Source organism: Glycine max, chromosome 11 (assembly GCF_000004515.6).
Source record: "Glycine max cultivar Williams 82 chromosome 11, Glycine_max_v4.0, whole genome shotgun sequence".
Lineage (NCBI taxonomy): Eukaryota > Viridiplantae > Streptophyta > Magnoliopsida > Fabales > Fabaceae > Glycine > Glycine max.
In genome coordinates, this window is record NC_038247.2 from 16,750,936 (window position 1) to 16,778,410 (window position 27,475).

Sequence of the window (27,475 nt, forward strand, 5' to 3'; positions counted from 1 at the left end):
ATCATATTTCAATCAGTTAAGAACTGTTAAGTGAAAGATGTAAATGACAAAAAAGATGATGCAAAGAACTCATTGTCCAAGAAAACGACATAGAGATGTATATTAATATAGGAAAAAAATTACTTAGCCCCACTTTCTTCTAAACAAACTCCACCAGAAACTGATTCAAAGACAAAGATACAAAAAATCCAACCATGAATTGACAAAAAACCAAAAATCGCAGGAAAGCATGAACAAAAAAATACCCAAAAAATTGTAGGATGAGAAAAGAAAGAAAGTAAAAAAGTTCCTAAAAAAATATCAAGGAAACTTTGTTATTAGAATCACAAAAGTTAAAATGAAAAAGGAAAAAAAATGGAAGAGAACCACCACATACCCACAACTTCTAGTTGTTGGATGAAAGCCATTTGATTTCTCATATGGAAAATATCAAGAAATCCATTAAAGAAAATTGAGGGGAATTAAAAACAAAAACAAATGTTGATCTTAGACATAAAAAACTGCCCAACTAAGAACAATAACTTCTAAAGGAGTAGGTACTATAGCAGTGTAATTTGCTCCAAAGATATGTATAGTGAGAATTTTAGACATAAAAGTTAAACATACAATTAAACTAACAAGATGAAAATACCAATTTAAGTATGCTTCCAGTTGCAATTTGGATGACAATGTTATTTCCCAAAGAAGCTACCTATTCAAAAAAAAGCAACATACCAGTACCCCGGGATCCTTCAGGAATCAATAAACAAAATGTTAAGAATCTATTATGAACCATGGTAGTGGATAATATGGAGTTCAACTAGCACAAAGCTGCAAAGAAAACATTTGAGTACTGAATATGACAATCATTATAGGTATGAGCAAGGAAACTAAATATAGAAGAGCTTAGACATTCATCAGAAGTAAAAGAAAATAATGATTTGGCCGAAAGAAACCAAACATATAAGAGAAAGAAAAACATGATAAAAATTATAAAAAATGAAAGAAAAAGAAGTTACCTTTTACTGATATTGCACCTTTAATTGCACATTCACTCAACAAAACAATAATTTATTTTTCTGATTAGAAAGCAAACTAAGAAACTATAGAAGAACAAAGTCTACATAATAACAACAATAATAATAATAATAATGAAACAAAACCAAAATATAAACATAAGAACATTCCTATGAGTACGAAAAATATAAGCAACTAAAATTTTGATTTCTTAATATCTACAAAAGATAAACCACTTCCTAAAGTGCATCCTTTTTTTAAGAACCCAAAGAAACCAAACATATAATAGCAAAGTGGAATGTTGAAGTATCACAGTCTTGGGTATAAGGTTTCTAGGTCTATTCTAGGCATGAATTGAAATGTCATGTATGTTTGTCATTTGTAACATATAAAAGAACGAAAATCATGATAAAAATGATAGAAAATGAAAGAAAAAAAAGTTATATTTTGCTGATATTGCACCTCAAGTTGCACATTCACTCAACAAAACAACAATTTATTTTCTGATTGGAAAACAAACTAAGAAACTATAAAAAAACAAAGCCTATATAATAATAATAATAATAATAATAATAATAATAATAATAATAATAATAATAATAAGAGATAGGAAATAATGTTTGGTTTTGTTTCATTATTATTATTATTATTATTATTATTATTATTATGTAGTCTCTGTTCTACTATAGTTCCTTAGTTTGTTTTCTAATTAGAAAATAAATTGTAAGTCTAATATCTCAACTCTACCGTTAGTTTTTATCTTTATCTTGATTGCAACATCATGTGGAATGAACCTTCCACACACAACTACCCTGGTCTGATTCTTTTCTAGGGGATGGGTATCTGACTCTAGCACAATAGCAAAGTGGAATCTTGAAGTATCACGGTTATGGGTATAAGGTTTCTAAGTCTATTCTATACATGCATTGTCAACAATTTATAAATAATGAATTAGAATGTCCATTAAAACTCAAAATTAATCAAACCTTTCGACTTGATCGTGATGTGGTAGTGAATTGAGTAGATTGAGAAAATAGGCCAGTGGCACTTGTATATGTCTGATAAAAAAAACAAAACATTAAAAAGTATATATAATAAGTTGACAAATTAATAAAATATAAAATAAACACACTTGCTAAAGTTAAATCAACTACACATAATAATAATATTATTATTATTATTATGACTAATAACATCAATCTATTTTTTAAATGTCATATGAATCTAATTATTATCACAAAACTTGATTCAGGAGACAAATTTGAATCACAGGATGAAAGTCATTAGTCTATTATGTACATTCACGTGCAAATATCAAAATAAACATTTTCAACAGAATATACCATTAAAACTTAACCGTATACAACAACTTACTCCTCCATTGGCCAAAGCAATGGCCATAATTGCTGGAGCTTCCATGACCCATGAAATCGAAACATGTTAATTGCACATATATTCATCCTGTTAATTCTGTATCAATCAAAACGAAATTCGAAAGCCAATATGTATGTGTAACACACCCTGTGAATCCTATTGTTGCAACCCTTGAATGAACAAAGCGTCATCACCTTCAGTACCACCGTTGTCACTATCGCTTGTCCCAAAAATCAAACCACAAAAAATCAGACCAAAAAAAGAAAAAGAATAGATAAAAATGACACATTTATTCTTCAACAACGTCCTGTGAATCCTATTGTTGCAACCCTTACATGGGCAAAGCGTTGTCACCTTCAGCACCACCGTTGTCACTGTAGCCTGTCCCAAAAATCAAACCACAACAAATCAGACCAAAAAAAGAAAAAGAATAAATAAAAATGACACCTTTATTCTTCAACACCGTCTTGTGAATCCTATTATTGCAACCCTTGCATGCGCAAAACGCTGTCACCTTTAGCACTGTCGTTGTTACTGTAGCCTGTCCCAAAAATTAAATCACAAAAAATCATACCAAAGAATAGAATGAAGATGAGAAGAGAACCATATAAAAAAACAGAAAATGCAACATGCACAACACAAAGAAAATGACTTTCTTGTGGCTGGTTGTGTTCGAATCGAAAGAGAAGAGAAGAAAATAGAAGAAGAAAGAAAGGAAGAGAAGCTAGCAAGACACATGGCAACTCGATGGCAGAAAACCAAAGTTAAAACTGGAGGAGTAAAATGACCAAAAACCCAGCAAAAATGTTTGATGTCAAACTCTCAGCCATAGACACAATAAACATTTTACTTTACTTTAGTTTTATTATATAGATATAGATAGATAGATTGATATAACAATATGAATAAAATTTAGATATAACTCTTTAAATATTTATACAGCTCATGTAATTTCGAGCAATTGCAGGAGCACATCCTATTTTTTTAACTATTATTTTTGCTTCCCTTGCAGAAGATGTGTAGTATAAAATTTGAAAGGTGTCAGTGTAACATAAAAAGAAATACTAATGCAAATATTTTCAATCTTTAAGCAATTAGTGTAGAAAAAAAATGATGAGATTAAGTGTAATTACACGAAATCTGAGGAAGTATTGCTGTAATTTGATCAAATTATGTACCTGAAGTATTATAGTAACACAACACAATACTAATTGTGTTAAATTTCTATTATTATGTAATATTAGTCACTAAATTAACAATTAGTAAATTATATAATATATACTTATTTACATATATGTAAGATATTTTAAATATATATATATATTAGGTGCAGGGCGAGATGAGATATATATTTATCAGAAATCTTAAATATGGTGCAATAATGAATGATTGGAGTTGTTGGTGGTGCTAAGCACGTGTGAGAAGAATGTCCCAAATATGATAGTTCCCGCCATTTGTATCATCTTTCCCGGCAATTGCTCATTTTCGCATTGCTTCCCTCCTCCCTTCTGTCGCTCTCTCTTCTCTTCCCCTCTTTCTCTCTCTCTCCGCACCATGTCCAAGCCTCCCTCCGCCTTCGACGCCCTCATGTCCGGCGCACGCGCCGCCGCCAAGAAAAAATCCCAATCCCAACCATCCCCCAAGAAACGCAAAACTCCACCCTCTCAAAACCCTAGCAACCTCAAAACCCTTACACCGCAAGAACCCGCCGTTAAACCGGAAGAACACACCGTTAAGCCCGAACCGCTGAATGCCCCTCCCGTGCCATCTTCTTCGAAGGAGAAGACTGCGGAGCTGAAGAAGCAAGTTCCCCAGCTGAAGAAGAAACCCTCAGATTTCGATCCTGCTTCGATAACCGCATGGGAGAAAGGCCAGCCTGTGCCGTTTCTATTTCTCTGCTTGGTCTTCGACATCATTTCTCAAGAATCCAAAAGAATTGTAATCACTGACATTGTTTGCAATCTTCTGAGGACTGTTATGCACTGCACGCCGGAAGATCTCGTCAAGGTCGTTTACCTCTCTGCAAACCGGATCGCGCCCGCCCACGAAGGGGTGGAATTGGGAATTGGCGAGGCTTCCATCACCAAGGCGCTTGCTGAGGCGTATGGAACAAATGAGGCCTGGATTAAGACTCAGTATCAGGTGATTGAATTGAGTCTCTTTTTTTTTTGGTTCTTTCTTGCATTCTGGTTATTGAATTGAATTTGACTCAAGAATATGTTTGTTAAGACTTAAGACTCAGTATCGGGTGATTGAATTGAGTCTTTTTGGTTCTTTCTTGTGTTCTTCTTGTTGAGTTGAATTTGATTGAAGGAGATGTTAGTTGTTTGCAGAAAAAAGGGGATTTGGGCTTGGTTGCTAAAGAGAGCCGTTCTTCGCAGCCCATGATTATGATGTTTAAGCCTGAAGTATTGACTATTAGGAAGGTTTTCAACACTTTTCGCCTTATTGCTAAGGTTTGTTACTGTCGATTTCTGAATATCGTGCATTTGGGTTGTTCGCTTATTCACACTACTTCTTACGACCCACCTTGCCTCAATCTTGTGGCTTTTTGTTTTAAATATTAGTGTCTAGTTTTGTCTTGACAAGTTTAGACCTGTTTTGATAAACTTCTCAATAAGCACGTGTAGTAGAAGAAAAATGAGATGCTAAAATGTTTTAAGTTTCTCCCATAAATTAAAATTAGCCTGTGGTTTGTTGTTTTAAACATTAGTGTCTAGTTTTGCCCTCACAAGTTTAGGTCCTATTTGGATAAACTTTTTCATGAGCACTTAGAAAAGAAAAAAGTAAAATGAGATGAGCTTCTCTCATACTTAAAAATATGTATATACTTCAACTTCTATAGAAGCTTTCTCATCTATCTTCTTCAAAAGTTTACGTGATAAGTTGATATTAGTGTCTAGTTGATTTTAATCCAAGTTGTTCTACATGCGCATGGGGTTTAATTTGAAATAATTATATTAAATTACAATATTGAGTGATTGAAGAAACTAAGCACAAGCATGCTCACGGGCCTTTGTTTTGGGATAACCAGGTTTAGTGTATTCTCATATGGTGGTAGAAAAGGATTTGCAAATATGAATTCTGTGATAAACTGATATTGGTAACTTGGAGTGTGTTATTGGTGCCCTTATCACATAGTGTTGTTGGAAGTTTGTTGGAGTTTAATGTGCTGTACCATGGGAAGGAGGTTTATTTATTTTTTATTTTTTTCTATTTGCCAGGGACATGTTTTTCGCTGAAAGCTGTTACATGTTCGTTTGGATCTTTAAATTTCTTGTCATCTGTGTGGCGGGTATGTTGGATGTTAGTATGCTTGGTCTATGTTCTGTAAGAAGAAAAGAAGAATTTGTGTTTGGATTTGAAACAATTTTTTATATAGAGCTGAATGTTGTTAAATTTTGCTGGTATGATGTCTTTATTTCTAAAATGTGTACAGGAATATGGGAAAGAAAGTCAAGAGAAGAAAAAGAATCATATGAAGGCACTTCTTGTTTCTGCAACTGACTGTGAACCTCAATATCTAATCCGTTTGCTACAGGTTGAAATTGTAATTTTTATTGAAATGTTCTGGTGGACTTACTTCTTGTTAATTGCATCTTGGTCTTGTTTTCTAGTCAAAGTTGCGAATTGGCTATGCTGAGAAAACTCTCTTAGCTGCATTAGGTCAAGCTGCAGTATACACTGAAGAACACTCTAAACCGCCTCCTGATATTCAGTCTCCTTTAGAAGAGGTAAGCTAATCTGATTGGGGTGGGAAATACAGTATAGAGTGAATTGGTTTAAAAAGCTTAGTCTTGTGAGGCCAGGTTGAATAGCAATAGGTGTGCTGGGTTTTAAATATTTTAAAGTGCTTCAGCACTAAACATTGGGGATGGGGTGCTGCTGCTGTCTAAATGGGCATCAGTGATTTCATGTTAAGTTACCACCAACTTTTCCCTATTCTGCATTTTAGGAAACTTTAGGCGTAGTAATTCATTATATTTCCTTTCCTATTATATATATTTTATTTCTGGTTTAATTTTGCATCAGGCTTCGAACATTGTTAAACAAGTCTATTCTGTTCTTCCTGACTATGACAAAATAATATCTGCACTGCTTACGGAGGGTCTTTGGATGCTTCCAAAGAAATGTAATTTTACTCCTGGTGTTCCAATTGGACCTATGCTGTCAAAGGCAACAAAGGGTGTATCTGAAATTCTAAATAAATTCCAGGATGTGGAGTTTACCTGTGAATACAAATATGATGGAGAGCGTGCCCAGGTGATACTTCAACAACAACAACAACAGCAACAATGCCTTATCCCACTAGGTGGGGTCGGCTACATGGATCAACTTCCGCCATAATGTTCTATCAAGTACCATACATCTATCCAAATCATTAAGTTCGAGATCCTTCTTGATAACCTCTCTTATAGTCTTTTTGGGTCTTCCTCTGCCTCGAATTGTTTGCCTTCTCTCCATCTGGTCTACTCTCCTCACTACAGAGTCTACCGGTCTTCTCTTTACATGCCCAAACCACCTAAGTCTATTTTCCACCATCTTCTCTACAATAGGCGCTACTCCAACCCTCTCTCTAATAGCTCCGTTTCTAATTTTATCATGTCGAGTCTTACCACACATCCACCGCAACATCCTCATCTCCGCTACACCTACTTTAGTCTCATGTTGGTTCTTGACCGTCCAACATTCTGATCCGTACAAAATCGCCGGTCTTACCGCAGTCCGATAAAACTTTCCCTTTAGCTTGATCGGTACCTTTGCATCACATAACACCCCCGATGCTTTTCTCCATTTCATTCATCCTGCTTGAATGCGATGATTCACATCCCCTTCAATTTCTCCATCATCCTGTATTACAGACCCAAGATATTTAAACCGTGTGACTTGAGGGATAATATGGTCTCTTATTTTCTCCTCTAAGTTAGATACCCTCCTACTTTTGTTGAACTTACATTCCATATACTCCGATTTGCTTCTGCTTAGGCGAAAGCCATGTGTTTCTAGAGCTCGTCTCCAAGTTTCCAACCTCTCATTCAACTCCTCCCTCGACTCTCCAAGGAGGACTATGTCATCTGCAAAAAGCATGCATCTCGGCGCTATCTCTTGGATTTGTTCCGTGAGGACATCCAGAATTAAGGTAAAAAGGTAGGGGCTAAGGGTTGACCCTTGATGCAAACCAATTGTGATGGGAAAATCGTCTGACTCTCCACCCTGTGTCCTTACACTAGTTGATACCCTATCATACATATCTTGGATAGCTCGAATATATGCAACCCTAACCCCTTTCTTCTCTAGAGCTTTCCACAAAATCTCTCTAGGCACTCTATCATACGCTTTCTCCAAGTCAATAAAAATCAAGTGCAAGTCTTGTTGGTCCATGCGATATTGCTCCATCACCCGCCGTAATAAATAAATCGCTTCCATGGTCGACTTTCCCGGCATGAAACCAAATTGATTCTCAGTAACTTGAGTCTCCTTTCTTAATCTCCGTTCGATCACTCTTTTTCATAGTTTCATGGTATGACTCATGAGCTTGATTCCCCTATAATTTGCACAATTTTGTATATCCCCCTTGTTCTTATAGATTGGCACTAACGTGCTTCTCCTCCATTCCTCCGGCATGCGTTTTGACCTCATAATTTCATTAAAGAGTTTGGTGAGCCACTCCAGACCTCTATCTCCAAGAGTTTTCCACACTTCAATAGGTATGTTGTCTGGCTCCACCGCCTTACCGTTACTCATTCTTTTCAACGTTTCCTTTACTTCCTGTTTCTGAATCCGACGATAATACTTATAGTTCCGGTCCTCTTCTCTTCATGGTCAAATTTTCCATCAGAAACATGGCCCTCATGATACTTATTATGTGCAATAACATTAGCTGTATTGAGACAGATACATTACCTGGAGAATGGCTCAGTTGAGATTTACAGTAGACATGCAGAACGGAATACTGGGAAGTTTCCTGATGTTGTTGCTGCTGTTTCAAGGTAAAAAAAAATGTATTAGGAATATTATATGAGGTCTGGTTCAGTCTTTCTAGGTTGGTTATGGACATTCCTTAACAAGAAGCTGCATTTAGAGAACAAACACTCTTAATAGCCGGTGATTGCTTGAGATAAGTACACTGTTGTCTGCTTCCTAGTGCAACTCTCAACTCCGTAATTTCTGATATTTGCTTTCATTGATCAGGTTAAAGAAACCAACTGTATCATCATTAATTCTTGATTGTGAAATTGTTGCATATGATCGTCAAACACAGACGATCCATTCTTTCCAGGTAATCTTAATTCTGTTTTTTTTTTTTTTTGTGTCAATACATCATTTAGTGATAGTGTAAAAACCTTTTAATACTGGCAGATGATTCAAGTTAAGTCCATTTGTTTGTTATGCATGTGTTGTCTTACCTATCTCGGTGATGCAAGTTTTCAATTTCTGATATTTTGTGAGGAGTTGAGATTTTAGACATGTGACTTGAAAGAAAAAGACTTTTCTTTTTAACTGATACATAGAAAGTCCTCTCTTATAGAAGAGATGAAGTGTGTCAGGTAGTTTTCTGCTTACCTATATGACTATATCCCTCGAAAATGGGAAATTACGCCTTATCACATTTTACTGTACTTGCATTTATCCTATCCAAAGTCGTGTGATACAGGACTTACAATTTAAAATCTCTTTTGACTCTTTCAAGAACATGCTTATGTTTTTGACAGGCGCTTAGTACTCGGGCTCGCAAGAATGTAGAAATGGAAGATATAAAGGTTGATGTTTGCATATTTGCTTTTGATTTGTTGTATCTTAATGGCCAAGCACTTCTTCAGGAAAACCTGAGAGTCCGTAGAGAGGTACCAACTTTTGTCTCTGCTCTGCCAAAAGTTTTATTTTATTGTTTTCTTTATTAAGTAGCCTAGTCCTTGATAGAGATGGATGGAAGTTGCAAAACTAAAACCTAATCCAGTTTTTAAGATAAATTTTTTAGGGTCCGTCCATAAACTATTAGATGTGCTGAGTTTAGGTTTTGGGTCAGCATCTTGCCTTGGCAAGGCCTAGCTGGATTTTTGTAAGATTGCACTGTAGTTCTGTATCTTTTAATTCAATGGCAAGCAATTGATTGAGCAAGTGCTAACAAGCTGAGTTTAGGAGTTATATTTCTGAAATGGTGCTGAAGTGTATGAGTCTGGACTGGAAAGGTGGGTTAGAGTTTAATTGATTGTTCATTTTGCCACTTGTGTTGGTGCAGCTAAGTTGAAAGGTTTGAGCACTGACTGATAGCTGTAGCTTTACTAGCTTATGGCTTACTGGTTAGTAGTCAATCAAATATTTGTTTCAAATTGAAATGCAATAAATCCTAGTTGGGGAGCTCAAGGGATTGAGTTTTTAAAATAATTCAGTTTGGTAGGGGAGGCTACTGATCTCTTTTATACTGTTTATTAAATTTTATTTTTCAGAAGTAATTTTTCAGAAGTAATTATTCATTAAAAAAATTCAGTTTTCTCTCTACAGCATCTCTATGCCTCTTTTGAGGAAGAGCCTGGATTTCTTCAGTTTGCAACAACGATAACATCAAATGATGTTGAGGAAATACAGAAGTTTCTTGACCAAGCTGTTGGTGCAAGGTCTACTGATTCTTCTAGTCTATTTAGATTCATTGTAGATTGAAATTTCATCGTTTGAGTTTAAAATTATACATCATTTCAGCGTAATATATTATACTCTTTAAGTTATGTTAATGTGATTGCCTCATTACTAAAAGCATTTGATAGGGCATTGAAGGACATTAGACTACTTAATGTGTGTTTGATTTGCCGTTCAATCGTGTTGAACGTGAATGATATGTGAGACAAGGATTTATTTTGAATTATGTTCATAAAGTGGGAAACAGGCAAAACAAAGACAAACACACTCTTAATTATTTATCTAAGCATTCACAGCCCAACTTTGGTTTTCTTGCAATAATATGAACGAGAAATTGTCATTGATATTTGGCTTGTCTCTTGATATGTAGTTGTGAGGGGTTAATTATTAAAACATTAAATGAGGATGCTACATATGAACCTTTGAAGCGATCACTCAACTGGCTAAAACTGAAGAAAGATTATATGGACAAGTAAGGATGTGACATTCATATTTCTTAATTCTTTTTTATCATGATGGATTTCTATTTATTCATTGGCTCTAATTTGCAGTATAGGGGACTCACTAGATTTGGTACCTATTGCTGCTTTCCATGGTCGTGGGAAACGTACAGGTAATCACGAAGTATACTCTTTAATGTGGTGATGATGCCTATGTTATTTATCTTTTAACATTATGCATAAACAAGGCTATGCCCCTGGGATTTTATATATACTGCTACCGTAAACCTTTAGCTCAAAGTAGTCTGAAATGAGATAATGGCATGTCTTGTAGGAGTTTATGGTGCCTTCCTCCTTGCTTGCTATGACAGTGACAACGAAGAATTTCAAAGTATTTGCAAGATAGGTGAGTATTTTCATTTTGTTAAGTCACTGCTCAGTTTATTTGTTTACTAAACTTGATTCTTTCTCGTAATTTTCTTGATATGGTGGGTAGGAACGGGATTCTCTGAAGCAGTGCTTGAAGAACGTTCTTCTAGTCTTCGTTCTAAAGTGATTCCCAAGCCAAAGGTCCCTGCCTCTTGTTTCACTCTTGACCTTTTCTGTGTCCTGCTTAATATTTTATAAATTAATTTAAACACGCTCTTTGATTTCAGGCATACTATAGATTTGGAGAATCAATCAATCCTGATGTCTGGTTTGAAGCCAGTGAGGTGAGAAATATCTTGTCCTTTCTTGGCATTTACATTATTATCTTTTCCAATTCTATTCTTTAATGTACTATCATTAATAAGTTATCTTACAATGCCTTTACTGATATTACTGTGCCCTTGTGTTGAATTTCCTATTACTTAAATGGAAGATATGGAAGAATTTTCATATTGCTGGGGATACTATCATGGTTTGGTGCCACTCGATCATGGCTGAAATGTGATCGAGTGGTCATCATATTGGCTGGGGATTTTATATGTTGTCCATCAACCTTTTTTTTGACATTGCCTTCTAGTTTAATGAGCGTCCTTGGAAATGTATTGCTAATTACAGTGTGGAGGATAATGGGATGCAGCTAACTAACATTGTGATCATTTTCTTTTGTATAATTCCTGGGACAGTGTAGTAAGCTTATGATACAAACTGCTTAACCATATTTTCCCTATCATATTATGATTTATGGCAATTCAATTTTTAAGTAAGAGGTGAAAGATCTAGAGTTGACATGCTTTTTCGCCAATGCCTTTTTATTTATAATATATTTTTATCCAATAAAATTGAGGGCGAGCCCTGGTACAGCGGTAAAGTTGTGCCTTGGTGACTTGTTGGTCATGGGTTCGAATCCGGAAACAGCCTCTTTGCATATGCAAGGGTAAGGCTGCGTACAATATTCCTCCCCCATACCTTCGCATAGCGAAGAGTCTCTGGGCAATGGGGTACGAAGTTTATTTTTATCCAATAAAATTGCATTATGATCATTGTAGCAAAGTTTTTTACTTTATATGTTATTGGTGTGGAAATGCCACAAGTTTTCCTTTTTTTCACTCTGAATTCTGCCTGTTAACATTATTTAATTGTTAATCATAGCTGCATTTAACTTTTTTGGTGGCACTTGTACATTTTTCTATAAAGGGCATATCTCTTCGATTTCCACGACTACTTCGAGTCAGGCCTGACAAATCTCCCGAACAGGCCTCATCATCTGAGCAGGTAAAGTGCAATCTTCATCATCTGACAAAAATAAATGACAGTATTGAAAAAAGAGCAAATGGGAAATCAAAATTATGCTTTACTCGCTTGCTTTTCAGGTTGCTGAAATGTATAACGCTCAAAAACAAAATCACACGATCAACCAAAATGACGATGAAGATGATGATTGATTGAGTGAAAAAATTCTGTTTCTCACGCTGAGCTATAAGATCTCAGTATTTTTTGCTCTGATGATCCATTAGAGTGTAAATCTGAATTCTTTACCTTCAAGCATAGGTCAGAGAGCATAACTGCCTTTTCAACATGATTGAAAATTCGGTGTAAAACGTGAAAGAACCTCATGGAGGGTCCGAAAAGTAGACATTTGCGCTTAAACCATGTTTAGTTTGACAATTTTTCAGTAGAGGCCCCCCTGTTCCCTTAATTCTTGTGTAGAATTCTCTATTGTTCTTTGTAACATGATGCAGTAGTTTAGGTTTGTTAGCATTGACGAAAACAGTTTAAAATGTTTTTTCACGTTAATGGATCTCAACATTAATCCATGTGTCAAATGATTTAGCATAGCACGTGTTGTGAGAACTTTATCTTTCGGTATTCAATAGTAAAATTTGAAGTTTCTTTCTAACTGTAGATGTCGCTGTTTCAAATATCTAATATCTAATTCCATGGACCTGACTCAGTAAGATAAGATTGAATATTATTTCCATCATGGAGTTATGGGCGAATCTTCTAAGAGCCAGATAAACTTTTTAGAGAAAACTAAGGAGGACTGGGTTCAATGATTGCCGTGAAGTGAGATATGCCTAATGCTTTGAACGCGGCATGAGTATCTTGGTCAAGCAAGTGTTTCATCTTCTTCAAGCCTCCGCGTTCAGTGGAATAAGCCCCCGTAAACCCTTGTCACTTCGATCCCAGTTAAAGGTTCTTCTGCGATAGGTCCAAACTAGTTTTCGTTTCTTACTTTACTTTGATTTGTTTTTTTTACCCTCTTTTTAATAGGTTTTGCCATAGGTTTAAACTTTGAATTTTCGTTCTTATTTGCAGACTAGAAGTGTGACCTGTTTTTGAATTTTCATTTGTCTAATCATTCTGTTCTTCGAACCTAAGCGGTTACTTGTTGGCCCGACTTATAATTATGGGCCTGGGCTTTATTTGGTTAAAAACTATAGGGTGTTGCTAGGTGCACCCAGCATTTTCCCATTTTGTCCTTCACTCTTATAAAAAAACTTCTTCCGGGTAAGAATTCCGTAATTCTTACGAAAAAACTTCTTCCATAAGAATCTTACATTATTGGCCCAAGCAAGACTTGAACCTGTCGATTTCAGGTTATTAGCACAATGCTCTAACTAACTGAGCTAATGAACCAATTACGTTATAAAATAAATAATATTATTATATATAATACTAAAATTTCTAATGTATATTTAATGTGTGCATGTAAATTTAAATAATAAATTTTGTGACAATTAATTTTAATATAAATCATACGAATTATTTAATCTGCATATTTTTTAAAAAATAAAAAAATATATACTATTAGAAAATTTAATATATCAAAATTAATTGTTACAAAAAAAATATTTAAAAAATAGTAAATATTTAAAAAATTTAATAAAAAAATATTTAATCTGTATATTAAATTTTGTAATAGTAAATATTTTTTATTTTTAAAAAAATATACGGATTAAATAATTCGTATGATTTATATCAAAATCAATTGTTACAAAATTTATTATTTAAATTTACATGCACATTAAATATGCATTAGAAATTTTAGTGTTATATATAACAAAATTATTTATTTTATAACACAATTAACTTATTAGTTCAGTTGGTTAGAGTATTATACTAATAACCTGAAATTCTTAGGGAAGAAATTTTTGCATAAGAATAAAAGGCAAAATTGAAAAAATAAAAAAATGCTGGATGCACCTGATAACACCCAAAACTATATTTGTGTCATTGAGTTGTTTTAATTTGGCTTATTCGGCCTAATATTGACCAAAGCTTCGAGGTCTTGTCTTGTAAGGCATGAGTGGCGTCATTTGCGCAGCCTGTGTTCACGGTTTAGAAGAGGCTTGGCGTGTTTTCTAGGACTTCCTTGTTGCCGTCACTGCCAAGGATACATTGATGTTAATGTTTAATTACACACATATTTATGAAAGTTACATTTCTATTTTAATTTTTCAATTAACAAAGCAATTGACGCTAACCTCGCAAGAGAGGTCAAAATAATGAGATATAAGGTTAATTAATGGTGAAGAAAGAAAAAAAAAAAAAAGAAGGAAGGAATTTTGTATTTCTTACGAATAAAAACTAACAATTAATATTTTTTTATTAAAGAAAAAAAATCCGAAAATCTTAGGTTCTTGAATAGGAACTGTGACAATTGCTGGGTAAAGTTCACATTTGGAAATTACGTGCAGTACGCACTATATTTAGGCAGAGTTATGCAGCCTGTGCATGCACCTGTCTGCTTTGGAGAAGACTGTCCATGTGACTTACCTTTACCTGCCCTTGAGCGTGTAACATACCACTGTTATAGAACATGGCTACACTTAGTATATCAACTGTGATGCTGACATCCTTCTCTCGGATCTTGGAAATTTCGTAATTGGTCCCAACTCCCAAATAATTATAGTTTGATAACTAAAAGGATTTTCTAAAATAACAATCGCACTATTATAAGAGAAATGGTATACCATGAATTAGAGTTATTAGAGGAGAGGGATGACTAAGCTTTTTGTTATGCCATTGACAACAACAGTTTAATGATTGTAGACAACAACTTTTTGTTATTTAAGAAAAAAAAAATCGTTTTTGGGGTACGATATGATTCAACTTTTTATATACCATAATTTGGCATTCTTCATTTGTTGGTTGAGTGGATGATTTTTGCTTTCGTTGCCATGCTCTCATGGAACATGATAAGGTAACATAAGAGATGTATTGGTTAAAACTGCTCTTCTGTGCCTCTTTAAAAGGAAGAGATATTTGGCGCGCTCATAATGGAAAATCATAAACAGATTGAGTGGGAGCAGATACATACATACATAAAACTAAAAGAAGAGATTGCTTTACTGTAGTTATTAGAATAGAAAAAGATAGAAGAAATAGGATTAGAAGTGAATAATGATAACTTTCTCTAAAAAAGCTTAATATAATCATACACCACACCAGTAATAGATCCTGATTCTGATTTGTGGGTCCCACCTACCCCGACACACAGAACTAATGGCCGTCCCTCTTGGTGGTTGGCCACACCATCCCCCAACTCCAACGACTACACACCCAAATCATCCATCCCCTTAATTGTTGATGTGATCTAATACACCAATCTCTCTCTCTCTCTCTCTCACCCTAACACACACACTCATCATTCACTGCACTACAGTAGTAGTAATATCCTAGTTACATTACAATTTCAGTAGTGACCCTTTTCACTTCACACAAAACAAAAGGAGAATGTGAAAAGGGCAAAAATGCCAGCCAGAGGGACAAATTCTTCATCCACCAAAAACATCACCAGCAGAAACCCAAAATCAAACCTTTTTTCCTTCAGTTCTTTTCCTCCCACCGAGTTAAAAACAAAACCACTGTACATTAAACACTAGATCAGTCGAATCAAACACCACCTTGCTACTCTTCCTAACCTTTTTTAAATCATATTATAAATTAAAAAACTAAAAATAGATAAATAAAACTGACTTTAGTAACAGTTTAGTAGTAGTTGTCAGTGGAGTACAATCCTTTGGAACTTGTTCTGTGTGGGAGAATCAGTGCCCTCAAAGAAAACCCTTTTCCTACTTACTCTCCCACAGTTGGAGGTGATGAAGGAATCTTGATGAAGTTGTTGTTGTGGTGGTGGTGAAGGAATGGTGACAGGTGGAATCTCAAAGGACTCAAGAGGGGGTGGAGGGTGTCTCCATTGAGGAAGTGGTCCTGCAAGAAGCAGTGTCTGAAGCAAAGGACCAGCTTTCATCACTGCTTGCAAAAGCTTACCCTTTTCTGGCAACGGTTTATCTTGTGAAATTAACTCAATCATTGATTCTGGCAACTGTTGCTGCAGCTGAGAAGAAGGACCCGCATGATGATGCGGTTGTGGCGGCAAATGCTCCATAAGTGGAGAAGAAACAATGCTTTCTTCACAATCAGATGAAGAGAGGCCATTATTGGAGGAATCATTATTAATTCCTCCTCTTCTTGGCTCATCCTCAATGCTGGAAACTCCAGAAGCAGGTGCTGTTTGGTGCTGCTGATGAAAAACCATTTTCTCCAACACTAGTAGTCTCTGGCATTTCTCTTGAGCTTCATCTCTTTCCCTTATCACTTTGTTCAGAAGCTCCTTTAGGGTGAGAAGCTGATCGTCTCTTTTCCTTAGCTCTTCTTGGACACCTGCTCTTGTTTGTTCCAGCTCAAGGGTTGTGTACATCAGAGACTGCTTCAGCTCCTCCACTGACTGTGCCAACATCAAAGTTATGTGATTAATCAACAATTAGTCCATAATAAAGGGTCGTTTCTCATTACTCATTACACATTTTTCTTATGACTAAAATGTTCGACTAAGGGGGGAAAAATGAAGAAAAAAAAACTTTTGTAGGTAGTTATTAGTTAGTTAGTTACCTTGCCGTGGCAGTAGTAAGCCCAACTAAGAAGAGGAGTGCGTTGGTTGTCCATGTTTTTGGTCTCAAAATTAATGACAATTTGGTATGAAATGAACAAAAATTGTGTGTTGTTGGAAGAGAGAAAGTGGAAGGGGAGGGAATGAATGGAAAAGATGAAAAGTGCTGAGAAAGAGTTAGGGGGTTTGGGGGAGGGTTGAAGGTCTTTTATAAGAACTAAGAAGTGGTCCAAGTTACTGTGTGGGTTTGCCTTCTCAACCGGGGTTGAAAAAAAAAGCACAAAAGCTAAACTGTGCCCAAATCCTACGCCCTCCTATGCCCTATGGTTATCACTGTATGATGTAACTTATAATATCTGGTTAGTTCCGTGATATGTGATGTCTTATTATTGGATGGATATTAGTTTGTAGAAAGTTTTTAAAGGCTAGTAATTTAATATCATCTATATCAAAATTAGCAACATAGTATCAAAAACTAGAGGTTCGGTCACAAGTCTACCTGTATAAAAAAAAAATATTAGGAACACGTTATTCATAAATATTAAGTTTTTATTAACATGAATGATTGAATTTGTATTTTTTTTAATCACCAATCAATCTTATGTTTCATAAATGCTAAGAACATATTTTTTTAATACACATTTCTTATTATTGAAATTTATTATAAATTTTTGTCAATTTCAAATCTTATTTAATAACTTTTTCATAATTTTCTAGTTTTTAATAAATTTTAAATAATAAATCATATTGTGCCAGATAGTCATTAAAAATTATTAACTCTTTAAAAAAATGCATCAATCAAGAAAAATTAATCATTAACTTTACTAAGAGACATATTGAGTTTTAAAAAAATTACACTTTTGTTTTCGGACAAAAAGAAAGAGAAGTGAATTGTATCAAGAAAACTTATTAAGCTCATGGCAAACTTTTAACTAAATAACCCTTATACAGGACTACCCAAGTACCCAAAATATATGAAATATGAAACATAATGAAAGTAAATTGTTTTTTAAATTAATTTTACTTGTAATATTAGTAGTTGGAATTTTAAAACTGTCTCTTTGATTGATGCATTATTTCTTCTTCTTCTTTTTTGACTATTATTACTAAGAAGAATTTTCTTAATTTTTTTAGTGGGAAAATCTATGTAAATTGTATTATTAAAAAACTTAAATTATTCAATAGAACTTATAGAAATTTCATCTATTAATAAAATTACTTAATATATTTCTAATACAGACATATATTTTGACTGTGATTAAATATTCTCACCAATATAAATTCGAGATCAATCCTTAAATAGAAATAATAGTAATTAAGTAAAGTCTTTTTTAAACAATAATAACATTTTTTTAGTATTCATTAATCATTACAGATAAAGTTCCTTTAAAATTGTAGTCTATTATATTTTTATTGGAACAATCATTATTATTAGAAAAAGAGATTCATGAGATTATCAACTATGAATTGTTCATCCCAATTAATAAAGTACTAAGGTAATAGTCAAGACAGTATTATTTTTATATGGCAAACATCTTTCGTCAGTTTAACGGAACTTTTGCATAGAGAAATGTTGGAGAGACAAGGAGTAAAAGTCTCAATATATATACGATCTAAAATTGACTAATATAAAATTCTAAATTCAATTGAACTGTATGTAATGTATGACTTTGTTGTTCTACGTTATGATTTTAATAGTTCGTATGTATGCTGGATGATAGCCAAAATAATTAAGCAATAAAAAGCAGGACCAAGCAACATACTATTTTTATATATAACAAAAAAAAATATAACACTTTTATAATATTATTTTTATTTCCCTATATTATATTACTCATCTTGTCTTTTTTCTTCTCTACTTCTTATCTCTCTCATAATTATAAAAACTTTTGTACAAATTTGTTATAAAAGAATAATCTCTCTTTTGTGTTAACCTTAACCTCCCACTGTTTCGGGTCTATTGCTTGGCTTTTCCGGCATCTTGCATGCTTTTGATCAAGAAATTAAAATCTAAGATAAGAAAGCCACCGTATAAAACAGTGATAACTGATAACCTTTCAACTATAAAGTAACAATAATAGCAAAAAATGAAGAGCAGGACGTGACATGTCCCTTGAAAAGTTCAATAATAATAAAATGATTTTTTAAATATAAATATCTCATGTAACTAGAAAATTAAGGAGTATTCCCAAATTTTTCAATTCATGGTGAGTCTAACGGGAGGAGTTAAATAGATTTTTTAGATTTAATAGTATTCAATGTTATAAAATTGTATTATAATTTTACAATAATATGAAACATCGATCCTGGAATGCCAAAACATTAATTGTTTGGGTTATTGTATCCGTACATCAATATTCTCATCTATTTTTTTTTATCTAGCTTTCTTCGTTTATGATTATCTCCGTTCTTATATATAAGAATTAATTATCTAATTTATTAAAATTAAAAAAATAATTAACTTAGTTAATAACAATAAATTTATCTTAAATTTATAATTTTTTTAAAACTATCATTCTCATTAATATTTTTTCTTTTAATCATTTGTCAATATATTATTTTTCTTTTTGTAATGATATATTTCTAATATAAAAATAATTAATACTAAAAAAATTATAAATTAAATCTTATAAAAAGCAAATATTTTTTTAAACTTAGATATTATAAACAGGAATGAAGGAAATATTATATAATTTTTTGGATTAACATAACAAAGGAGTATTCACTTATTAACTGGTGATTAATTGATTATCTTAAGTATCTTATTTTAATCACTTTTATTTTTATCATTCGAGACTCGAACAAGAAACCAGAGGACTAAGCCCAATTCTACTCTCCCATACCAACAACTTGTTGGTTCACTATTACACAATTTATCAATTTTCTCTCTTTCTTTAGTTTTTCTGATTTTTTTTCTACACATATATAGAAAAATGCATGAGGTGTGCGTTTAATGTTTTCCTAATTTTTTTATTATGATGGTAAAAATATAAGATAAAAACCTCTTCATCAAAACGAGACTAATTAGATTCACATGGAATGTTTTTAAAATACAGTTATTTCCAAAATGATCTTATCCCCCAACATAATTAATTAATAAATAAACGTGTTAATATTACTATTCAAACTTTGCTGGCTTTTGACTGAGATGAAGTTATTTTACGACATTAATTTGAATCCATGAAGTATATGATTCTCACTTATTATTCCTTACCCCCAGGGCAAGTAACTTAAACTCTCTTTTTCTATGCATGCATCGCCATTTTTGGCTAAGCGAACTTACCCTTTTCATTTTCATTACACGTGGGCTGCTTCCTGCAGTAAATCCAAACATTTATTTTGTATTTTACCACACGATTCCAATTAATTGGTTCCATATATCCACATGAATGCCTCACTTTGATTTTTCTTCTTTGCCTAAATTACAAGAGAATAAAGTTTGAGATAATTTTAAAACATGAATACTTGTTTTGGATCAAATAAAAGGGTTACCTTATTTTATTTGGAAATGATTTAAATTAAGAAATATGTATATATGTATATATATTATTGCATGAATGGACATTAATTATAAAAAATAAAATTATTCATGGAATATATGCCAATTAAATTATATTTTTTTATGAAATACCTCAATTGGAACTATGTGTTTTTTTATATAAATAGACAGAGGGTATAATATAAATATTTTCATCAACCAACACACACAAAATAAAATCAATATGTTCAATACATTCATAAATTTTTTTTTTATATATATATATATACCTTTGAACATAAAAGATACAAAAAGAAATATCATTCTGTAAACACAATATTGCTCTCATCACTTGAGTTTTGAGAACGCAAGCTATAATTAAGGGTTCTATTATAGCTTAAAGAAAATTCATTAGTAAAAAGTTACACCTATTGAGTTATGGTTTGTTTGGTACAGAAGAAAAGTAGATGATGGAATAAGGAGGGATGGAAAAAACTAAAATATCTAATACTTCCTTTATTTGGGAAAAGAAGACAACCGATAGAGTGGATGCTACAACATAGTCTCATGGTTATTTTATATAGGCTAAAATAGAATTTTTGTTTTTTATTTTTTTAAATTTATAAATTTATTTTTATTTTTTAATTGAGATATTTTATTTTTTATTTTTAAAATAATTGTGATTTTAGTCGTCCTATTAAGATATTTTGCTTTTTACTTTTAGTTTTCTTGGTTAATTTTAAATTTATTGACGGTGTAATTTTTAAATTATTTTTTTAATAAATTATATTTGTTAAAAATTAAATAATTAAAAAAATATTTATCATATAAATAATAAATAAACATGTGTCCATCAACATTTACAAAATACATAAATTAATATTTAAAATTAATCATAAAAACTAAAATTATAAATTTTTTTAAAAATAAGAAATAAAATATGTTAAATAAAAACAAGAAACTAAAATCGTAAAATAGGAGACAAAATATTATTACCAAGATATTATTACTTTTTATATTTTCAATCCCGAAATATTGTTCAACTATCGGGGTCTACTTTTAAGAGCTATGACTTGCAATTACTCGTTAAAGTTTTCTCCTTGTATCTCCAACTAGAGGGTAATCTCCAAAATCTAACACCTACCCTTTCTATGTAAGAACGAGATAAAGGTTAGAAAAACTTTTGTCATATAGTAATGTAGATATCATGTGCAACCAATAGGATGCATTGGTCTTTTCTTTTTTCAATGAAACAATTTGTTTTGGTTGACAATTTCAACAGTTGAGCGTGTGAAAGATGACTAATATATATGTTGACAAAATTGAAGTGGTTCTGTATGAACATTATCAGCAGCAGTGCGTGTGGATCGGAAGATGAATAATTTGTTGTTCAATTTTTATGTTTTCCAGTAGTAATGTGAAAATGCAATCATAAATTTAAGTTCAATTTGCTAATTAACTTACAGAGAAATGGTTTTAGTTGAGTGATTTGTTGAAGTGGTATATGCTTGATTCTATTATGTAGGATATCTAATTTGAGCCTTGAGCAGTTGAGCATGAGCAAAAAATACTCATGGAAACAGTTAGTCTTAGTCCATACGGTAATTTTTTATTTTTTTTTTAACAACAGTCTATACTGTAAATTAAATGTTAAGACTCGATAAATTTTATTTTTCTCCCCTAAAAGATTAAAAAAAATGATTTCCCGTTGAAAAACCCACTTGGCGGTTGTCTTTTGATATTTGCCCTTTATCTTTGATCCTTCGACTGACTTTGATTTTTCTATACGTTTATGTTGGGTATCAAGTACTAGAAATCCACTTAATAAAATTTGATTCTTTATATATCAATTTTTCACACGACACCTAACTATATATCACTGCGAGGGGTATTGTTGCATTTCAATTAACTAATGATAGATAGAACTTCGAAGGGGGGAAAAACTTAAAGTATTAAGGATTAAGGAGACACTCGAAGAAAGTAAATGGGATAAGGAAATGGAAAAAATATTACTATTGATGATATAGAGTTGTGAAATCCGATTTTATCATTCACCCGGTCGACATAGTGAGTTATGGATTAATGATTCATTTAATATTTAATATGTCATTAATTAGTCTGATTTGATTATTAAAATTTTAAAATTATATATGTATCTATTATATATATAAGTATATAACTAATATTATTTGAGTAAGAAAACTTTATCCATATTATAAAATCCAAAATAACAAGTTATAATAATGAGATATCAAAATAACGTCACCGAATCATCCCAAATCAATTACGTGATCGTTTCAATTGTGAATCCGACTATTAAATCCCGATTGGACTAGTCCAACCGACCAAACTGAACCAGATTTCACAACTATCCTATAGATTATTGAAATTAACTTACTTATAATTCATATTTGGTAACTTAATTTACTACAAACTCACTAGATAATGGAATGTCTTTTCATATCAATGAATAAATAATACATTTATTGACAATGTAAAAACAAATTACACTAATCTAATCACAAATTAATATGCATGAAAAATCTGTTAACATTTAAAATAATTATATGTTAGCCGTCATATTAAAAGAAAATCCTAATTGACATATTAAAAACCTTTGTACTGAAAGGGCATGTTAATTAAACTCTAAATAATTAACTATTTTTTAATAATTATTATTAACTCTTTTTTAAGGCATTATTAACTCTTTTCTTTCTTATAAAATATGAAAAATATTTCATCTTTTATTATTTATTATTTTATTTACATGGTTGCTTACTAAGAAATATCAAATTCTTGCTGTAATAAAAAATATGAAGAACGAGGTTCGTATTTTTTTTTTTGACAACAAGAATGTGGTTCGGTTTAGACTTGAGAGATACTAACAATTTTACTCCAATATATTGAATTTCATTTTGATTTTTTTATATAAAATGAAAATATGAAGAGATTTATTTTTCAAAAAAAAAATCTTAGAATGACCAAAAACATGCCAATGAACCAACTTTATTTTAAGAATATTTTGTTGTTGAAGTAGAAGGCAAACAAATGAATTTATTTCATCTGGTCACCTCACACCTCACGAAATAATTTCTTTGTAACATTTTATAAAAAAAATAAGCATGTGACCAAGAACGAACTTTTTTAAAAAAAAGAAGGAAAATTAGATTCATTAAAACTGTGAAAGAGGATTACATCACTAAACGAACTAATACTATACTATGTACTATATAATATGAATAGCTCTCCCCAAATCTTTTTTTTTTACTGAGGTTAGAAACGAGTAAAATAGTCAAACTAAACTCAAGTTTGTTCAATATAAATTTGAGTTGAAATTTATATGATCCATTTTTTTTACTCAAGATTGATTTGATTTAAGTCCATGAACTATCTGGTTCAACTAGCAAAGCTCAAATTGCATAAGCAAAAGTCAAAATAAGATAGGTTATATAAATATTATAAATCATATTGCATCTTTGTCTCTTGTCATACACATGACAAACATATGATTATATTTATGTTTGATTGAACTCATCATACATTTACCCTACATGCGTATGTATATATACATTGAACTTCTCAATTTTAACTAATCTAATCTATAAATAAAGTTGATTACAAAACCTAAGTCTCTCTAACTAAGTTTAAGTTGTTTCGGTACATTTACAATCATATTTATTAATAAACAGGGCTGTTTTAAAGCAAAAGCTAAAGCCTATGGCTAGAAGTCCACTTTTCCGGAGATCCCAACAAAATATAAATTATATATATTTAAAAAATTACAATGTTACTTGAAATATTAAATATTGTAGAATTTTTTTTTCTCAAAATACATAGATAGCTCATAACATACTATTAATTTCTATTATTGTAATTTTAATGAAAATTAAAATTAATTAAAAATATTTCCATTCAAACATGTTTTAAGGGAGATTAAATAATGAATTTTATGGTCATACACTATAATTTTATACTATTAATCAATTACATATTATTATTATTATGACTTTTAAGAAAATTATTATAAAAATTAATAATTTATTATAATAATTGATAATTTGATAATGATATAAAATTATTTTATATTGAAATTGAGTAACTTGTTTTCTCTTAAATAATTTAACATATTTATCAATTAGAAAAATAATTAAATTTTAAATTTGATTATATAAATGCAACACTTGAACTTACGTCACAAAAAGTAAAAAAATATTTTTTAGAATATATTTTTTATATTATTTAAAAAATTAATGTAATTTTATTTATGACTCGGTTAATAGAGACAATGGCAATAATTTTATTACATTTCTATAAGTCATAACTTATTTAACACTTCATCGGTGAATAATATAATCTCGTTTCCTCTTCAGATGCTCTCATCATTCGAACCTTCCAGACATGTCCTTTTTCTCTAGCAGATGCTACTATTTCCTGAAAGGTAATGATGATAAATGAATCCAAATATCTTAACTGTATGAGAATTACATTAATATTAAATTATATCTAGAAAGCGTGTCCATGATGAGAAGAGATTTTCTGGTACTTTAATTACTATAATTGTTCGATTATATGGCTTTTCTTGTCGTGCATTTGGTACATAATATACGAAGTTTTTCTTGTATTTATTTTTTTTTTTTAAAAAAAGAAGAAACATTGTTCTTTCTCTGCATGTCAGTTTTGAATTTTGACAAAGAAATAAAAGAAAGAAAAATGTAATTATAAAACATCCCACGGCACCCAACTTTGACTTGATCAGAAATAGGTCTGTATGTGCTTAGTAGACTACCTTAGAAATTAGAATAGAACCCTAAGGAATATTTTCCATTAAAAAAATGATAGACAAATTACTTTTACATAAATGATGGACACATTTCGCTTTAATTTATAAAATATAATTTTTATCCTTTGATAAATTTATTTAAGTTTCTATACATATGATTCAGCTACATGCATGGAAAGATATAAGAAAGATGTGAGAATATACGAATTGTATAATTAGCATTTTTATTACCCATTTCAATCACTGTTTAACTCACCGAGCTTGGTAATATCATATTCAAGGTCTAGAGATATATATAAGTTAGAGTGGTCACAAAAAGGAGCTGGTAACCAAACTTTCCCACCAACATTTGCCCAAAGAAAGGTGAGGGCCCTCTTTGAAATAGTGAAGTCCTATGGAAAGGAGGCTTCCATTTGACGAAATCAAGACCCAAACGCTGTAGTTTCTAGAAATATTAAATGATATTTTGATTAAGTAAGCTAGGGTAGCTTACAACTACATTAACATATCCCCTATAGGGTAGGACACGTGTTTGAAGACAAGCCACTTTTTTAGTCATTTTTTTTATGAGCTAAATATTTTTTTAGTCATTTATCACGACTAATGGCCGTTAAACTTATGATGAGGATAAATACGTTAATTAATTCCACCATGATGTGTTATCATATGCAGGATAGTAGGATACCTAGTGGTTACATATTAATTTAATTAACGGCAAAATTATGTCTTTGTTTTCTAATTTCGAGACAAAGTGTGTGGTAAATCCAAATTGATAATACAAAGCCCAAACCCAAAAGTAGTTGAACAGGGCACCGTACCTTTATGTCCCATCTGGGTTTGATTTAGAATCTTTACAATTTGGATTCTCTCACCTTTCTCAAATTACATGCATGCTAAGAAGTGGGTCGATTAATGCCTAGGAAGCGGCAAAATTAAGCATTTAGAAGGGGCCATAAAGTGGTGATAGCGCAAGAGCACCTTAAGCCACGCAGGGAAGATGCCAGACAGACAAGAAGGACCTTGAAACCATACTTATGCTTTGAAGACTATGATTTTGATCTTTATTAGTGAACAGTGACTCAATGAGGGCTACAAGGATTATTTAAGGGTATTCCCACTTTGATTTCTCCTTCTCGATCTTTTCTTTTTTGCTCACTGAATATAATATTTCTGCAGATGGCATTGATTTGTTGTCCACTTGTGAGGTTCAGGAATTTGAGGACCTTTTGGCCTTTGTGCTGTCCCCTACGGATCATATATATAATTTATACCCTTGACTAAGTATTTGCCATTAGTTTGGGTTAATGAGAAAGGATGGAATTAAGTGAAATATAAAAGAATGACAGTAATTAATTTTATTATTCAGATTCTTTTTCTTTAAATAAGATTGAATTTAAATTATATGAATAAAGCATGCATGTGGTGAAAATGCTATCCTTTTAAGTTAATTTACTTAAGTGATTTGCACGTAAAAAAATTAATTGATCTAACTTGATTTATATCAATTAAGATTTAATGAAACTTTTAAATATTAAATGTTTTAAAAATAGAGTGGAGTTACTTTTTTTATCCATATTTCATCATAAAATTCATCAAATTATTGGAATTATAATTTATCTGGTAAGCGAGGTAGAATTTATGAAATACGGGAACAAGTCCTACAATCAAGGTCAAGGGATACGAGTGACTTAGACCTTCAAGTATCATTAGGATCATCTCATCAGATACAATCCACTTTAATATAGAGTGATCTAACACGATTTTAATCTTATTAAAAGGTGTTTTAATTAGTTAAGTGAAGAGGACATTTATAAACTATCATTGTTTTTTACTCTAAGCAATGTAAAACTTTAGATATATCAAAGCACAATTATTTTAAAAATAATATTTTTTAGAAGAATGTAAGATAATAAACGAAGTTGGGATGATATGAAGTTTAACCCAAACTTGTCCTCAAAAATGCATCATCTTTCATTTCAAAACTCAAACTTATCCGGGTCAACTTTGAGACAAGTTAAGTTAGGAGACACTTTTTTTTTACAGTAACATATCTATTCTTACTCACCCCTAATAACAATAGATACCAAAAAAGTTGATATATTTCATATTTTTAAAGGGTGAAAGTTAAAAAGAAATTTTACAAGAATCAAACCAAAAATTACTCATTTTACATGGAAAAAACGTATTCAACCAAAAAATAAATTCACTAGATACATCTCCTTCAAATATTTTCAAATATTTTCTATGCTTGCTTGATTTAAGGATACATGCTACCAGAGAGCTACTTTACAAAACTTGTGTTGGTAACAAAAGAAAAGGAAAGATAATATTTAATTAGTAGGTTTAGTTGCCAAACAATTATTCTGCTTGCTAATAATCAAAGTGATCTCAAAGTTAATTGGGTTGTCTCTTGCAAGATTTCCTAATGTCTCTTGACAACAATTAACGAA

General features: G+C 31.8%; 2 protein-coding genes and 1 long non-coding RNA gene across 3 annotated transcripts; 2 read left to right on the forward strand and 1 right to left on the reverse strand.

Moving 5' to 3' along the window:
* The first annotated feature begins 3,924 nt into the window (after positions 1–3,924).
* LOC100803989 (DNA ligase 1) lies at positions 3,925–12,684 on the forward strand. Its single transcript, XM_041006819.1, has 16 exons — positions 3,925–4,512; positions 4,704–4,826; positions 5,810–5,911; positions 5,988–6,104; positions 6,403–6,633; positions 8,266–8,360; positions 8,563–8,650; positions 9,084–9,215; positions 9,874–9,986; positions 10,376–10,477; positions 10,557–10,618; positions 10,780–10,851; positions 10,942–11,015; positions 11,102–11,158; positions 12,069–12,146; positions 12,245–12,684. The coding sequence occupies exons 1-16, from the start codon at positions 3,925–3,927 to the stop codon at positions 12,314–12,316; spliced, it is 2,106 nt and encodes a 701-aa protein (XP_040862753.1). The 3' UTR covers positions 12,317–12,684.
* Positions 12,685–15,265: 2,581 nt separating this feature from the next.
* On the reverse strand, positions 15,266–16,964 carry LOC100781323 (uncharacterized). Its single transcript, XM_003538143.5, has 2 exons — positions 16,770–16,964; positions 15,266–16,605 (listed from the first exon to the last, which is right to left on the reverse strand). Exons 1-2 carry the CDS (start codon positions 16,821–16,823, stop codon positions 15,880–15,882), a joined length of 780 nt encoding a protein of 259 aa, XP_003538191.1. The 5' UTR covers positions 16,824–16,964; the 3' UTR covers positions 15,266–15,879.
* Positions 16,965–25,992: 9,028 nt separating this feature from the next.
* LOC121173098 (uncharacterized) lies at positions 25,993–26,306 on the forward strand. The gene is made up of 2 exons (XR_005887291.1): positions 25,993–26,133; positions 26,202–26,306. It is a non-coding gene; the product is annotated as an uncharacterized lncRNA (long non-coding RNA).
* Positions 26,307–27,475: the final 1,169 nt, after the last annotated feature.